General features: G+C 42.2%; 1 protein-coding gene across 1 annotated transcript in view; it reads right to left on the bottom strand.

The window, feature by feature from the left end:
* Nucleotides 1–17,906, bottom strand: part of LOC115144460 (histone acetyltransferase KAT6B-like) — a 92,327-nt gene that overhangs the window by 44,204 nt on the left and 30,217 nt on the right. The window contains exons 4-5 of the mRNA XM_065002675.1: nt 15,911–16,026; nt 15,358–15,484 (exon numbers count right to left, since the gene is read on the bottom strand). Coding sequence (XP_064858747.1) covers nt 15,358–15,484; nt 15,911–16,026 — 243 coding nt within the window. The remainder of the gene's footprint in view (nt 1–15,357; nt 15,485–15,910; nt 16,027–17,906) is intronic.

Genomic DNA, 17,906 nt, shown 5'->3' with positions numbered 1-17,906 from the left:
GGTAAGTTAATATTTATAATGCTATTTCTGATTTTGTTGAATCCACAATGTAAAGCTTTTTTGAAATCTGACACAGCGGTTGCATTAACCTCTTGAAGCTAGGGGGCACTATTTTTACGTTTGGAAAAATAACGTTCCCAAAGTAAATGGCCTATTTCTCAGGACCAGATGCTAGAATATGCATATAATTGACAGATTAGGATATAAAACACTAACGTTTCCAAAACTGTCAGTGACTATAACAGAACTGATATTGCAGGCGAAACCCTGAGAAAAATCAAACCAGGAAGTGGCTTCTATTTTGAAAACTCCATGTTCCATAGCCTCCCATTGCTCCATTTAAAGGGATATCAACCAGATTCCTTTTCCTATCACTTCCTCAAGGTGTCAGTCTTCAGACATAGTTTCAGGCTTTTATTTTTTAAATGAGCCAGAACGATAACATCGTGTCAAGTGGTCACATGAGTTTTGCTCACGCAACAGAGTTTGGATAGGTATTGCTTTTCCCTCTCCTATTGTGAAATACATTTGCGATTGATACATTATTGATTATATATCTTAAAAACAACCTGAGGATTGATTATAAAAAACGTTTGACATGTTTCTGTAGACATTACGGATATTATTTGGAATTTGTCTGCGTTGTCGTGACCGCTCTTTCCTGTGGATTTCTGAACATAATGCGCCAAACAAACAGAGGTATTTTGGATATAAAAATAATCTTTATGGAACAAAAGAAACATTTTGTTGTGTAACTGGGAGTCTCGTGAGTGAAAACATCCGAAGATCCAAAGGTAAACGATTAATTTGATTGCTTTTCTGATTTTCGTGACCAAGCTACCTGATGCTAAGTGTACTTAATGTTTTGTCATGCGATCGATAAACTTACACAAACGCTTGGATTGCTTTCGCTGTAAAGCATCATTTCAAAATCTGAGACGACAGGTGGATTAACTAAAGGCTAAGCTGTGTTTTGCAATATTGCACTTGTGATTTCATGAATATGAATATTTTTAGTAATATTATGACTGAGGCGCTATGCTATTCAGCGGTTGCTGATGACAATTATCCCGCTTAAGGGATGGGTAGCGTCAAGAAGTTAAGGAGAAGTGGATGTAAAATTCCATGCATAACACTTGTATCTTTTAGCAATGTTTATTATGACTATTTCTGTAAATTGATGTGGCTCTCTGCAAAATCACCGGATGTTTTGGAACTACTGAACGTAACACGCCAATGTAAACTGAGATTTTTGGATATAAATATGAACTTTATCAAACAAAACATACATGTATTGTGTAACATAAAGTCCTATGAGTGTCATCTGATGAAGATCAAAGTTTAGCGATTCATTTTATCTCTATTTCTGCTTTTTGTGACTCCTCTCTTTGGCTGGAAAAATGGCTGTGTTTTTCTGTGACTAGGTACTGACCTAACATAATCGTTTAGTGTGCTTTAGTTGTAAAGCCCTTTTGAAATCGGACACTGTGGCTGGAATTACAACAAGTTTATCTTTAAAATGGTGTGAAATACTTGTATGTTTGAGGAATCTTAATTAAGGGATTTCTGTTGTTTTGAATTTGGCGCCCTGCACTTTCACTGGCTGTTGTTGAGGTGGGACGCTATCTTCCTGAAAATCCCAGAGAGGTTAAGAGAGGGGGTGTTAACTTCTCTAGGATAGGGGGCAGCATTTGGAATTTTGGATGAAAAGCATGCCCAAATTCAACTACCTGCGACTTATCCCCAGAAGATAAGATATGCATATTATTAGTAGATTTGGATAGAAAACACTCTGAAGTTTCTAAAACTGTTTGAACCATGTCTGTGAGTATAACAGAACTTGTTCAGATGTTGTTGTTTTTTGAGGTCACTCTTTTCAATGCGTTTTCATTGAGAATTCATTTCTAAGGGACTTGCTTGCAGTTCCTACCGCTTCCACTGGATGTCACCAGTCTTTAGAAATTGGTTGAGGTTTTTCCTTTGTGTAATGAAGAAGTAGCCCTGTTCGAAACGATGGTCACTTCATGTGTACTGTTTGAGAGAGGCGCGTGACCAGAAAGCCAGCGTCAGTTTGTTTTCTTCCTGTATTGAACACAGATCATCCCGTCTTCAATTTTATTGATTATTTACTTTAAAAAATGCCTAAAGTTGTATTACAAAAGTAGTTTGAAATGTTTTGGCAAAGTTTACAGGTAACTTTTGAGATATTTTGTAGTCACGTTGCACAAGTTGGAATCAATGTTTTTATGGATCAACCGTTTGGATATATATGGACGGAATTAATCGAACAAAAGGACCATTTGTGATGTTTATGGGACATATTGGAGTGCCAACAGAAGAAGCTCGTCAAAGGTAAGACATGACTTATATTTTTATTTCTGCGTTTTGTGTCGCGCCTGCAGGGTTGAAAAATGTTTTCTCTCTTTTGTTTACGGAGGTGCTATCCTCAGATAATAGCATTGTTTGCTTTTGCCGAAAAGCCTTTTTGAAATCTGACATGTTGGATGGATTCCCAACATGTGTAGCTTTAATTTGGTATCTTACATGTGTGATTTAATGAAAGTTAGATTTTTATAGGAATTGATTTGAATTTGGCGCACTGCATTTTCTCTGGCTTTTGGGATGCTACCGTCCCACATATACCAGAGAGGTTAACGAGGGGTGGAAACTCAGGATACTAGACAACGAGGATTCTGAGTCCGCTAAAACAAATCTCTATAAGTCTGGAACAGTAATAGTACAGGGCAAACCCAAACAGTTTCAGCTGGACTTTCACCTAATCAAAGAATTATAGTCCAGCAGGAGAAGCTCTCCCTTGAGAAAGATACCCCCACCCCAGATCTCTTCATTATATAACCCCACAGATGAGCAACCCCAAGCGGAAAGTCAACCTCCCACCACGGAGTACTACCCCCTCATTGAAATGAAGGATACATTTACCCAGCTGGAGGTAAGGCAGGTGGAGCTGGAACAGCAGGTGATTACTCTCCAGACAACAGTCCAGCACAACAACACCCCCTTAACTAGACCTGGCGAGCTGGAGGTGGAGAGAGACATATCTGCACTCTGGACTGTGGTGAGACAACTTCAACAATATAAAAAGAAAGAGCAGGAAAGAACAGAGCACTAGAAGAGAGAATCAGACTGCTGTTGGAGATGTTGAGGGGGATGGCGTGTGACAGAGAACAACCCACTAGAGAGGTGGCCACCCCCGCAGAGAAGCCAGCTCAAATGGGAAATATATAGAAGAAAAACAACTTTTTCCCCAAACACAGTGTGTCTAAACTCTGGTGTCCAAACACCCAGCGTGCCCTAGACCTTCTGTCAGAGGACCAACTAGGGTCACCCAGTCACATAATAATACACACAGGCACCAACGACCTGAGAACACAGCAGGAAAGGGTGGCCACAGCACTGAAGCGAGTGATTGAAATGCACAAGTGTCCACCCTGCTACCACAAAAAATACTTCCACCCTACTACCATACAGCGGGTAAACGCAAGTATTTCACGTGACTTGCCTCAAAACCAAATGTTTTCCTGGCCCACCACTCCACCCTGGACTTGAACAGCCTCTATGACCAGGTCCACCTCTACAAGGCAGCAGTGTCCACCACTCCACCCTGGACTAGAACAGCCTTTATGACCAGGTCCACCTTTACAAGGAAGCAGTGTCCACCACTCCACCCTGGACTAGAACAGCCTTTATGACCAGGTCCACCTTTACAAGGAAGCAGTGCCGACCTTCACCCGGACTCTAAAGGACACCGCTCTCAAGCGCAGCCCCAACACTTCACATAGGAGCAACAGATCAATAGACACCCCGCCCAGACCAGCGAGACACTCTCCCAGACCTGCGGGACCCCCCCCCCCCCGGACCAACAGATAGAGGATCTACATCCAGACCACAACACCACCACATCCAATCAACACCATCCCCACATCCCATTTAGGCCCCCTCAGATCAGACGTATGTTCCTCCTGCCCACCCCATGCACCCCACCCCCGCAAAGAGGGCCTCAACATGGAAGTCACACAAACGCCCAGGCCGTGAAGCAGGCAAAAAGGCCCAACCCCCCACTCTTACACTAGTCCAAGCCAATGGAATGTACCAGATGCTCAGCAGGCTCTGCTCACACTTACTGGCCTGAGGCCAAACCACAAGACCAACAACATTGAACACTTTATGGAATACAAAGCCTTCACCATCTCATCTAGAATATCCAAGACCTGCGGTCATCAGCCTTTGGTCTGAAGAGCAGGAACCTGGACTTCAAAGAAATTGGAAATATAGACATTGTCATCCTACAAGAAACATGATATAGAGGAGACGGACCCACTGGTTGACCTCTAGGTTACAGATAGCTGGTAGTCCCATCCACCAAACTACCAGGTGGGTGGTATATAGAGAAGACGGACCCACTGGTTGCCCTCTAGGTTACAGATAGCTGGTAGTCCCATCCACCAAACGACCAGGTGTGAAACAGGGAAGGGACTCAGGGGGTATGCTAATTTGGCATAGAGCAGACCTAACTCTCTCCATTAAATTAATCAAAACAGGAACATTTTACATTTGGCTGGAAATTCAATAGGAAATTATCTTAACAGAGAAAACATGTCCTCCTGTGTGCTACCTATATCCCTCCACTAGAATCCCCATACTTTAATGAAGACAGATTCTCCATCCTGGAGGGGGAAATCAATCATTTCCAGAACCAGGGACATGTACTAGTCTGTGGTGACCTAAATGCCAGAACCGGACAAGAACCTGACACCCTCAGCACACAGGGGGACAAACAACTGCCTGGAGGTGATAGCATTCCCTCCCCCATATGCCCCCCTAGGCACAACTATGACAACATAACCAACAAAAATGGGTCACAACTCCTGCAGCTCTGTCGCACACTGGGTATGTACAGTACATAGTCAATGGTAGGCTTCGAGGGGACTCCTGCAGCTCTGTCGGACACTGGGTATGTACAGTACATAGTCAATGGTAGGCTTCGAGGGGACTCCTGCAGCTCTGTCGCACACTGGGTATGTACAGTACACAGTCAATGGTAGGCTTCGAGGGGACTCCTGCAGCTCTGTCGGACACTGGGTATGTACAGTACACAGTCAATGGTAGGCTTCGAGGGGACTCCTGCAGCTCTGTCGGACACTGGGTATGTACAGTACATAGTCAATGGTAGGCTTCGAGGGGACTCCTGCAGTAAGTACACCTATAACTGATCTCTTGGCAGTAGTACTGTAGACTACTTTATCACTGACCTCAACCCAGAGTCTCTCAGAGCGTTCACAGTCAGTCCACTGACACCCCTATCAGATCACAGCAAAACCACACTCTACTTGAACAGAGCAAATACTCAATGAGGCATCAAAGTCAAAGGAACTGAATCATATTAAGAAATGCTATAGAGGGAAGGAATGTAGTTTGGAAACCTACCAAAAAACAATTAGCCAAAAACAAATTAAATCCCTTTTAGACAACTCCCTGGACAAAACGTTCCACTGTAATAGTGAAGGTGTAAACTTGGCAGTATAAAATCTTAACAGTATATTTGACCTCTCAGCTTCCCTATCAAATCTAAACTTATAAAAATAAGAAAATTAACAACAATGACAAAATGGTTTAATGAAGATGCAAAAATCTAAAAGAAATTGAGAAACCTGTCCAACCAAAAACATAGAGACCGGGAAAACCTGAGTCTACGCCTTCACTACGGTGAATCACTAAAACAATAAAGAAATACACTACAGAAAAAGAAGGAACAGCACGTCAGAAATCAGCTCAATGTAATTGAAGAATCCATAGAATCTAATCACTTCAGGAGAAATGTGAAAACACTAAACAAACAACAACAGGAAGAATTAGAGATGGAGATGTTTGGGTAAACCACTTCTCCAATCTGTTTGGCTCTTTAACAAAGAACAAACAGAAAAATCATATAAACTCAGCAACAAATAAAAACGTCATCTCACTGTTAACTGTGTTTATTTTCAGCAAACTTAACATGTGTAAATATTTGTATGAACATAAGATTCAACAACTGAGAACTTAACTGAACAAGTTCCACAGACATGTGACTAACAGAAATGGAATGTGTCCCTGAACAAAGGGAGGGTCAAAATCAAAAGTAACAGTCAGTATCTGGTGTGGCCACCAGCTGTATTAAGTACTGCAGTGCATCTCCTCCTCATGGACTACACCAGATTTGCCAGTTCTTGCTGTGAGATGTTACCCCACTCTTCCACCAAGGCCCATGCAAGATCCCAGACTTTTCTGGTGTGATTGGCCCTAGCCCTCACCCGCCGATCCAACAGGGCCCAGAAGTCCTCAATGGGATTGAGATGCGGGCTATTCACTGGCCATGGCAGAACACTGACATTCCTGTCATGCAGGAAATCACACACAGAACGAGCAGTATGGCTGGTGGCATTGTCATGCTGGTGGGTCATGTCAGGATGAGTCTGCAGGAAGGGTACCACATGAGGGAGGAGGATGTCTTCCCTGTAACACACAGCATTGAGATTGACGGCAATGACAACAAGCTCAGTCCGATGATGCTGTGACACACCGCCCCAGACCATGACGGACCCTCCACCTCCAAATCGATCCCGCTCCAGAGTACAGGCCTCTGTGTAACGCTCATTCCTTCGACGATAAACGAGAATCCGACCATCACCCTTGGTGAGACAAAACCGCGACTCGTCAGTGAAGAGCACTTTTTGCCAGTCCTGTCTGGTCCAGCGACAGTGGGTTTGTGCCCATAGGCGACGTTGTTGCCGGTGATGACCTGCCTTACATCAGGCCGACAAGCCCTCAGTCCAGCCTCTCTCAGCCTATTGCGGACAGTCTGAGCACTGATGGAGGGATTGTGCGTTCCTGGTGTAACTCGGGCAGTTGTTGTTGCCATCCTGTGTACCTGTCCCACAGGTGTGATATTCGGATGTACCGATCCTGTGCAGGTGTTGTTACACTTGGTCTGCCACTGCGAGGACGATCAGCTGTCCGTCCTGTCTCCCTGTAGTGCTGTCCTAGGCGTCTCTCAGTATGGACATTTATGCAATTTCTTGCACTGGCCACATCTGCAACCCTCATGCCTCCTTGCAGCATGTCTAAGGCACATTCACGCAGATGAGCAGGGACCCTGGGCATCTTTCTTTTGGTGTTTTTTAGAGTCAGTAGAAAGGCCTCTTTAGTGTCCTACGTTTTCATAACTGTGACCTTAATTGCCTACAGTCTGTAAGCTGTTAGTGTCTTAACGACCGTTCCACAGGTGCATGTTCATTAATTGTTTATGATTCATTGAAAAAGCATGGGAAACAGTGTTTAAACCTTTTACAATGAAGATCTGTGAAGTTATTTGGATTTTTACGAATTATCTTTGAAAGACAGGGTCTTGAAAAAGGGACAATTATTTTTTGCTGAGTTTACATGATTAAATACAAATATTAGAATCAACTATTAAAGACTACCAGAACCCACTGAATTCTCCAATTACCTTGAGTGAACTACAGGACAAAATAAAAACCCTCGAACTCAAAAAGGCCTGTGGTGTTGATGGTATCCTCAATGAAATTATCAAATGTACAGACAACAAATTCCAATTGGCTATACTAAAACTCTAACATCATCCCTAGCTCTGGCATCTTCCCCAATATTTGGAACCAAGGACTGATCACCCCAATCCACAAATGTGGAGACAAATTTGACCCCAATAATTACTGTGGGATATGCGTCAACAGCAACCTTGGGAAAATCCTCTGCATTATCATTAACCGCAGACACGTACATTTCCTCAGTGGAAACAATCTACTGAGCAAATGTCAAATTCACTTTTTACCAAATTATTGTACGACGGACCACGTATTCACCCTGCACACCCTGATTGACAAACAAACAAAACAAAACAAAGGTATGCTTTGTTGATTTCAAAAAAGCCTTAGACTCAATTTGGCATGAAAGTCTACTATACAAATTGATGGAAAGTGGTGTTGGGCGAAAAACATACAACATTATAAAATCCATGTACACAAACAACAAGTGTACAGCTAAAATTGCCCCAAAAAAAGACATTTCTTCCCACAGGGCCGTGGAGTGAGACAGGGATGAAGATTAAGCACACCCCCTTCAACATAAATATCAACGGATTGGCGAGGGCACTAGAAAAGTCTGCAGCACCCGGCCTCACACTACTAGAATCTGAAGTCAAATGTCTACTATTTGCTGATGATCTGGTGCTTCTGTCACCAACCAAGGATGGCCTACAGCAGCACCTAGATCTTCTGCACAGATTCTGCCAGACCTGGGTCCTGACAGTGAATCTCAGTAAGACCAAAATAAGTGTTCCAAAAAAGGTCCAGTCGCCAGGACTACAAATACAAATTCCATCTAGACACCGTTGCCCTAGAGCACACAAAAAACTATACATACCTTGGCCTAAACATCAGCGCCCCAGGTAACTTCCACAAAGCTGTGAACGATCTGAGAGACAAGGCAAGAAGGGCATTCTATGCCATCAAAAGGAACATAAAATTCGATATACCAATTAGGATCTGGCTAAAGAATACTTGAATCAGTCATAGAGCCCATTGCCCTTTATGGTTGTGAGGTCTGGGGTCCGCTCACCAACCAAGAATTCACAAAATGTGACAAATACCAAATTGAGACTGCATGCAGAATTCTGCAAAAATACCACCCGTGTACAATCTAGAACACCAAATAATGCATGCAGAGCAGAATTAGGCTAATACCCGCTAATTATCAAAATCCAGAAAAGAGCCGTTAAATTCTACAATCACCTCAAAGGAAGCGATTCCCAAACCTTCAATAACAAAGCCATCACCTACAGAGAGATGGACCTGGAGAAGAGTCCCCTAAGCAAGCTGGTCCAGGGGCTCGGTTCACAAACACACCACAGAGCCCATGACCAAATAGCATTCTAGTTTGCTCAGTTTTTTTTGTTACTTCTTTCCAATGTGTCAAGTAATCACAAACACACCCCACAGAGTACCTGGACAGCAACACTATTAGACCCAACCAAATCATGAGAAAACAAAAAGATAATTACTTGACACATTGGAAAGCACTAACAAAAAAACAGAGCAAACTAGAATGCTATTTGGCCCCAAACAGAGAGTACACAGCGGCAGAATACCTGACCATGGTGACTGACCCAAAATGAACCTCTTGGAGCTCTAGGGGCAGTATTTCATTTTTGGATAAAAAACGTTCCCGTTTTAAACAAGATATTTTGTCACGAAAAGATGATTGACTATGCATATAATTGACAGCTTTGGAGAGAAAACACTCTGACGTTTCCAAAACTGCAAATATATTATCTGTGAGTGCCACAGAACTGATGCTACAGGCGAAACCAAGATGAAACTTCAAACAGGAAATTAGCAACATTTTTGAGGCGCTGTTTTCCATTGTCTCCTTATATGGCTGTGAATGCGCCCTGAACGAGCCTACACGCTCTGCCGTTCCCCCAAGGTGTCTGCAGCATTGTGACGTGTTTGTAGGCATATCATTGGAAGATTGGCCATAAGAGACTACATTTACCAGGTGTCCGCCCGGTGTCCTTTGTCGAAATTGGTGCGCAATCTCCAGCTGCAACCATTCTTCCATGTGATTGAGAGGAGAGAGGAGACTTCCACGAACGATATATCATCGAAGAGATATGTGAAAAACACCTTGAGGATTGATTCTAAACAACGTTTACCATGTTTCAGTCGATATTATGGAGTTAGTTTGGAAAAAAGTTCGGCGTTTTGATGACTGAATTTTCGGGTTTTTTTGGTAACCAAACGTGACGCACAAAATGGAGCGATTTCTCCAAAACAAATAATCTTTCAGGAAAAACTGAACATTTGCTATCTAACTGAGAGTCTCCTCATTGAAAACATCTGAAGTTCTTCAAAGGTAAATGATTTTATTTGAATGCTTTTCTGGTGTTTGTGAAAATGTTGCCTGCTGAATGCTAACGCTAAATGCAATGCTAGCTGTCAATACTGTTACACAAATGCTTGTTTTGCTATGGTTTAGAAGCATATTTTTGAAAATCTGAGATGACAGTGTTGTTAACAAAAGGCTAAGCTTGAGAGCTAGCATATTTATTTCATTTCATTTGCGATTTTCATGAATAGTTAACGTTGCGTTATGGTAATGGGCTTGAGGCTGTAGTCACGATCCCGGATCCGGGCTGGCTCGACACAAGAAGTTAAGGAAAGCTTTGACTATGTACAGACTCAGTGAGCATAGCCTTGCTATTGAGAAAAGCCGCCGTAGACAGACCTGGCACTCAAGAGAAGACAGGCTATGTGCACACTGCACACAAAATGAGGTAGAAACTGAGCTGCACTTCTTAACCTCCTGCCCAATGTATGACCATATTAGAGACACATACAGTGCCTTGCGAAAGTATTTGGCCCCCTTGAACTTTGCGACCTTTTGTCACATTTCAGGCTTCAAACATAAAGATATAAAACTGTATTTTTTTGTGAAGAATCAACAACAAGTGGGACACAATCATGAAGTGGAACGACATTTATTGAATATTTCAAACTTTTTTAACAAATCAAAAACTGAAAAATTGGGCGTGCAAAATTATTCAGCCCCTTTACTTTCAGTGCAGCAAACTCTCTCCAGAAGTTCAGTGAGGATCTCTGAATGATCCAATGTTGACCTAAATGACTAATGATGATAAATACAATCCACCTGTGTGTAATCAAGTCTCCGTATAAATGCATCTGCACTGTGATAGTCTCAGAGGTCCGTTAAAGGCGCAGAGAGCATCATGAAGAACAAGGAACACACCAGGCAGGTCCGAGATACTGTTGTGAAGAAGTTTAAAGCCGGATTTGGATACAAAAAGATTTCCAAAGCTTTAAACATCCCAAGGAGCACTGTGCAAGCGATAATATTGAAATGGAAGGAGTATCAGACCACTGCAAATCTACCAAGACCTGGCCGTCCCTCTAAACTTTTAGCTCATACAAGGAGAAGACTGATCAGAGATGCAGCCAAGAGGCCCATGATCACTCTGGATGAACTGCAGAGATCTACAGCTGAGGTGGGAGACTCTGTCCATAGGACAACAATCAGTCGTATATTGCACAAATCTGGCCTTTATGGAAGAGTGGCAAGAAGAAAGCCATTTCTTAAAGATATCCATAAAAAGTGTTGTTTAAAGTTTGCCACAAGCCACCTGGGAGACACACCAAACATGTGGAAGAAGGTGCTCTGGTTAGATGAAACCAAAATTGAACTTTTTGGCAACAATGCAAAACGTTATGTTTGGCGTAAAAGCAACACAGCTCATCACCCTGAACAAACCATCCCCACTGTCAAACATGGTGGTGGCAGCATCATGGTTTGGGCCTGCTTTTCTTCAGCAGGGACAGGGAAGATGGTTCAAATTGATGGGGAGATGGATGGAGCCAAATACAGGACCATTCTGGAAGAAAACCTGATGGAGTCTGCAAAAGACCTGAGACTGGGACGGAGATTTGTCTTCCAACAAGACAATGATCCAAAACATAAAGCAAAATCTACAATGGAATGGTTCAAAAATAAACATATCCAGGTGTTAGACATACCCCAAGCGACTTACAGCTGTAATCGCAGCAAAAGGTGGCGCTACAAAGTATTAACTTAAGGGGGCCGAATAATTTTGCACGCCCAATTTTTCAGTTTTTGATTTGTTAAAAAAGTTTCAAATATCCAATAAATGTCGTTCCACTTCATGATTGTGTCCCACTTGTTGTTGATTCTTCCAAAAAAAATACAGTTTTATATCTTTATGTTTGAAACTTGAAATGTGGCAAAAGGTCGCAAAGTTCAAGGGGGCCGAATACTTTCGCAAGGCACTGTATGTCCTAGCCGTGTCTGAATCCTGGCTTAGGAAGGCCACCAAAAATCCTGACATTTCCATCCCTAAATATAACATTTTCCGACAAGATAGAACAGCCAAAGGGGGCGGAGTTGCAATCTACTGCAGAGATAGTCCGCAGAGTTCTGTCCTACTGTCCAGGTCTATGTCCAAACAGTTTAAGCTTCTACATTTAAAAATCCACCTTTCCAGAAACAAGTCTCTCACTGTTGCCGCCTCAGCCCCCAGCTGTGCCCTGGGCACCATATGTGAATTGATCGGCCCCAATCAATCTTCAGAGTATGTACTGTTAGGTGACCTAAACTGGGACATGCTTAATACCCCGGCAGTCCTACAATTTAAGCTAGATGCCCTCAATCTCACATCAATTATCAAGGAACCTACCAGGTACAACCCTAAATCCGTAACCATGAGCACGCCTTTAGATATCATCCGGACCAATTTGCCCTCTAAATACACCTCTGCTGTCTTCAACCAGGATCTCAGCGATCACAGCCTCATTGCCTGCATGCGTAATGGGTCTGCGGTCAAACAACCACCCCTCATCACTGTCAAACACTCCCTAAAACACTTCAGCGAGCAGGCCTTTCTAATCGACCTGGTCCGGGTCTCCTGGAAGGATATTGACCTCATCCCGTCAGTAGAGGATGCCAGGTTGCCCTTCAAATGTGCTTTCCTCTCCATCTTAAATAAGCATGCCCCATTCAAAAAATGTAGAACTAAGGACAGATATAGCCCTTGCCTCACCCCAGACTTGACTGCCCTTGACCAGCACAAAAACATCCTGTGGCGTTTTGCATTAGCATCGAATAGCCCCCGCGATATGCAACTTTTCAGGTTAGTCAGGAACCAATATTCTCAGCCAGTTAGGAAAGCTAAGGCTAGCTTTTTCAAACAGAAATTTGCTTCCTGTAGCATTAATTCCAAAAGGTTTTGGGACACTGTAAAGTACATGGAGAATAAGAGCACCTCCTCCCAGCTGCCCACTGCACTGAGGCTAGGAAACACTCATCACTGATAAATCTACAAAAGTCGATAATTTCAATAAGCATATCTCCACGGCTGACCATGCTTTCCACCTGGATACCCCCAAATTCAGACAGCTGATGTTCTGAAATAACTGCAAAATCTGCATCCCTACTAATCAGCTGGGCAAGACAATCTGGACCCTCTCTTTCCAAAGTTACCCACCAAAATTGTTGCAACCCCTATTACTAGCCTATTCAACCTCTCTTTCGTATCGTCTGAGATCCCCAAAGATTGGAAAGCTGCCGCGGTCATCCCCGACACTCTAGACCCAAACTGTTAGAGACCTATATCCATCCTGCCCTGCCTTTTTAAAATCATCAAAAGCCAAGTTAATAAACAGATCACCGACCATTTCGAATCCCACCGTAACTTCTCCACTATGCAATCTGGTTTCCGAGCTGGTCATGGGTGCACCTCAGCCACGCTCAAGGTCCTAAACGATATCATAACCTCCATCGATAAAAGACAGTACTGCGCAGCAGTCTTCATCGACCTGGCCAAGGCTTTTGACTCTGTCAATCACCGCATTCTTATCAGCCGACTCAATAGCCTTGGCTTCTCAAATGACTGCCTCGCCAACCACTTCTCAGATAGAGTTCAGTGTGTCAAATTCTAGGGCCTGTTGTCCGGACCTCTGACAGTCTCTATGGGGGTGCCACAGGGTTCAATTCTCGGGCCGACTCTTTTCTCTGTATATATCAATGGTGTCACTCTTGCTGCCGGTGATTCTCTGACCCACCTCTACGCAGACGACACCATTCTTTATACATCTGGTCCTTCTTTGGACACTGTGCTAACAAACCTCCAAATGAGCTTCAGCGCCATATAACACTCCTTTAATGGCCTCCAACTGCTTTTAAATGCTAGTAAAACTATGTGCATGCTCTTCAAGTGATAGCTGCCCACACCCTCCCGCCCAACTAGCATCACTACTCTGGATGGTTCTGACTTGTGGACTACTACAAATACCTAGGTGTCTGGTTAGACTGTAAAATCTCCTTCCAGACTCACATTAAGCATCTGCAAACCAAAATGAAATCTAGAATCGGCTTCCTATTTTGTATCAAAGCCTAATTCACTAATGCCGCCAAACATACCCTAGTAAAACTGACTATCCTACCGATCCTCGACTTCGGCGATGCCATTTACAAAATAGCCACCAATACTCTACTCAAAAAACTGGATGTAGTCTATCACAGTGCCATCCGTTTTATCACCAAAGCCCCATGTACTGCCCACCACTGCAACCTGTATGCTCTCGTTGGCTGGCCCTCACTACATATCCGTCGCCAAACCCACTGGCTCCAGGTCATCTATAAGTCTTTGCTAGGTAAAGCCCCGCCTTATCTCAGCTCACTTGTCACCATAGCAACACCCACCCATAACACGCGCTCCAGCAGGTATATTTCATTGGTCAACCCCAAAGCCAATACCTCTTTTGGCCGCCTTTCCTTCCAGTTCTCTGCAGACAATGACTGGAACAAATTGCACAAAATCTATGAAGATGGAGTCATATCTCCCTCCCTAACTTTAAGCATCAGCTGTCAGAGCAGCTTACCGATCACTGTACCTGTACACAGCCAATCTGTAAATAGCACACCCAACTACCTCATCCCCATAGTTTTACTTACCCTCTTGCACCCCAGTACCTCTACTTGCACATCATAATATGCACATCTATCACTCCAGTATTAATGCTAAATTGTATTTTTTTTCGCCTCTTGGGCCTATTTGTTGCCTACCTCCCTACTCTTCTACATTTGCACACACTGTACATTTTTTCATTATTCTTTTCTATTGTGTTATTGACTGTACGTTTGGTTATGCGTAAATCTGTGTTGTTTTTGTCGCACTGCGTTGCTTTATCTTGGCCAGGTTGCAGTTGTAAATGAGAACTTGTTCTCAACTGGCCTACCTGGTTAAATAAAGTTGAAATAAAAAATAAAAAACACATTTCCCTCAGATTACACAGATCCACAAAGAATTTGAAAACGAACCCGATTTTGATAAACTCTCATTACTACTGGGTGAAATACCAGTGTGCCGTCACAGCAGCAAGATTTGTGAACCAGTGAGAAACAAACACCATTGTAAATTCAACCTATATTTATACTTATTTATTTTCCCTTGTGTACTTTAACCATTTGTACATTGTTACAACACTGAATATATACGACATTTGTAATGTCTTTATTCTTTTGGAACTTCTGTGAGTGTTTATTTTGATTGTTTATTTCACCTTTGCATATTATCTACTTCACTTGCTTTGGCAATGTTAACACGTGCTTCCCATGCCAATAAAGTCATTTGAATTGAATTGAGAGAGAGAGAGAAAGGAAGAGAGAGAGAGAGATAAGAGATTGAGAAAAAGACAGACAGAAGGAGAGAGAGAGAGACAACCTCAGACAAAACATGTATAAAAAGGCCTTTACCTGTTGGCATCCTTAAGAGAGGCGGGTCGCAGCACTCCATGTGAAACCCCCGATCACAGGAGTCACAGAACAGCATCTCATCCTGCAAGGAGACAGGAGGCATGTGTGGGGCTGTGTGGTGGCTTCCCTGTAGTTGCATAGATGTTACACCTTCTGTCATTTCACTCTACACGTCCGTTTAGTTTAATATGGATGAGAAGGTGATTTATGTTTTGAATGAAGAAAGGGCGGTGCATCTTCAATGTACAACATGTTGCCCGGGAAAAGGCTGATCTATGTTTGAAAACATCTGTAATTATATAATATGTGTCCCAAACAGCACACTATTACCAATATAGTGCACGACCTTTGACCTTCGTAGTACATTATATAGTGACTAGGGCGCTATTTGGGATCAGCCAATATCAATTAAGAGGACATACCCATTACTACCCATAATGCCTTGAAACGTTAGACTCGCTATGTCTCTATGAAAGTATTATCAATCTATATCACGGATTAAAATGGTTTGTAAACAGCAAATAGAACACTATTACATAATTATAATACTTACAGCGTTTCTGCCTTGTATTTGACAGGAGCTACATGTTTTACATTCTATACATTGCCATCGCAATCTCTTGACGTTAGTGGTCAGCTCTGGGGAAAACTTCAAACAAGACGGATGCCCTGTAGAGGTAATTAAAAGAGGAGCGTATTAGTGTTCCTGTACATTTCAACCATATTTTGGTTCACGTCCAAAACAGCACCATATTCCCTATGTAATGCTTTTGACCAGAGCAGAGAGAGACCTACACTGCATTCACACCCCTGGATTTTTTCCCCCCACATTTTGTTGTGTTAAAATGGGATTCAAATGGATTTAATTGTAATTTTTGTCCACCATCTCTACACAAAATATTCTGTAATGTCAAACTGAAATATTTTTTTATATATATTTTTTTTATAAATTAAAATAAAAACACCAATATATTTTAATTAGATACATATTCAACCTCCTGAGTCAATACATGTTGGAATCACCTTGGGTAGCATTTACAGCCGAGATTCTTTTGGGGTAAGTCTAAGCGCTTTGCAAACCTTGAAAGTACCATTTTTGCCCATTTCTTTTTTTTATTCTTCAAGTTCTGTCAAGTTGGTTGTTGAACATTGCTAGACAGACATTTTCAAGTCTCGCCACATATTTTTAAGCCAATTTAAGTCAAAACTGTTACTAGGCCACTCAGGACTGAGTTGGAAAGGATGCCTGTATCTTTGTAGTGACTGGGTGTATTGATATACCATCCAAAGTGTAATTAATGACTTCACCACGCTCAAAGGGATATTCAATGTCTGCTTTTTTTATACCAATCTATCAAATAGGTGCCATTCTTTGCGAGGTGTTGGAAAACGTCCCTGGTCGTTGTGGTTGAATCTGTGTTTGAAATCAACTGCTCTTAAACCTTACAGATAATTGTACGAATGGGGTACAGAAGTAGGGTAGTCATTAAACAAATCATGTTAAACAACCTTCTACAAAGAGCTAGTCCATGCAACTTATTATCCAACTTGTGAAGCACATTTTTACACAATGTATTTAGGCTTGCCGTACCTATCGACTCATGAGATTTCAGCTGTTCATTTTTTATTACATTTGTACAAAATGTTCTAAAAACATAATTCCATTTTGACATTACGGGGTATTGTGAGTATTCAGGCTGTAACAAAATGTGGAAAAAGTAAAGGGCTGTGCATTCTGAAGCCCGAATGGGGAAGAGGGTGCCACTTGGGACCATATTCTTTAGTATCAGTTTCATAGAGCATGTGAATGTGACAAATACAATTTGATTTATTGGCAGAATAGATGGATGCATTCATCTATGCATGATTAATATAATTCACCAATATATTGCTTGGTAGTCCAACAAATATTGCTATCAAGTTGTAAATCACAGCTGGTACATTGTTTTCTGGCTCCAGCCCTTCGGGATGCACTGTTTCAGTTTCAATGACTCAATATTGTGGACAAAAACAGAAGAAAGTAAGGCTGGGAATGTGAAATACAAACCAAACCAGCGAGGGCTTCAGAAGCAAAGCCATTGTAGGTCTGCTGAATGCAAACTTGAACACAGTGAAAATTCTGTGCAACTTCCAGTGGGTGTTTTCTGTGAACACTGAGGCTGTACCCCTTTTAAGTCACAGTTTTAGACAGTGATCAAGTTGGCTACTGTGGCTATTTGATCATCATTTAGGCCTACCATCAAAAACAATGGAGAAAATACACCCCATAACATTTTTACCATGGAAATAGCTGTTCTATCATCCTGCCTACCGTAACAGCCAATGTGTAGTGTTCAATGTAGGTCTACATTCCATGACACTCTACAAAAGAAAACATGTAGGTCTTAACATTAACCTGTTTATCCTTCAGACCAGGAAGTGAGTGAAAATGTGTTTGATGAAAGAAACCACTTTACAAAAATAAAAAGCATTATTATTCCCATACCACTATTACAGAGAATCAGATCAATTACCATCTGCCTATTGGCTACTCAGCTTATTCAAGCCTG

This window comes from Oncorhynchus nerka, linkage group LG16, assembly GCF_034236695.1.
Source record: "Oncorhynchus nerka isolate Pitt River linkage group LG16, Oner_Uvic_2.0, whole genome shotgun sequence".
Classification (NCBI taxonomy): Eukaryota; Metazoa; Chordata; class Actinopteri; order Salmoniformes; family Salmonidae; genus Oncorhynchus; species Oncorhynchus nerka.
Note: the sequence above shows the minus strand (reverse complement) of the source record. Positions and strands in the feature narration are given on the sequence as shown.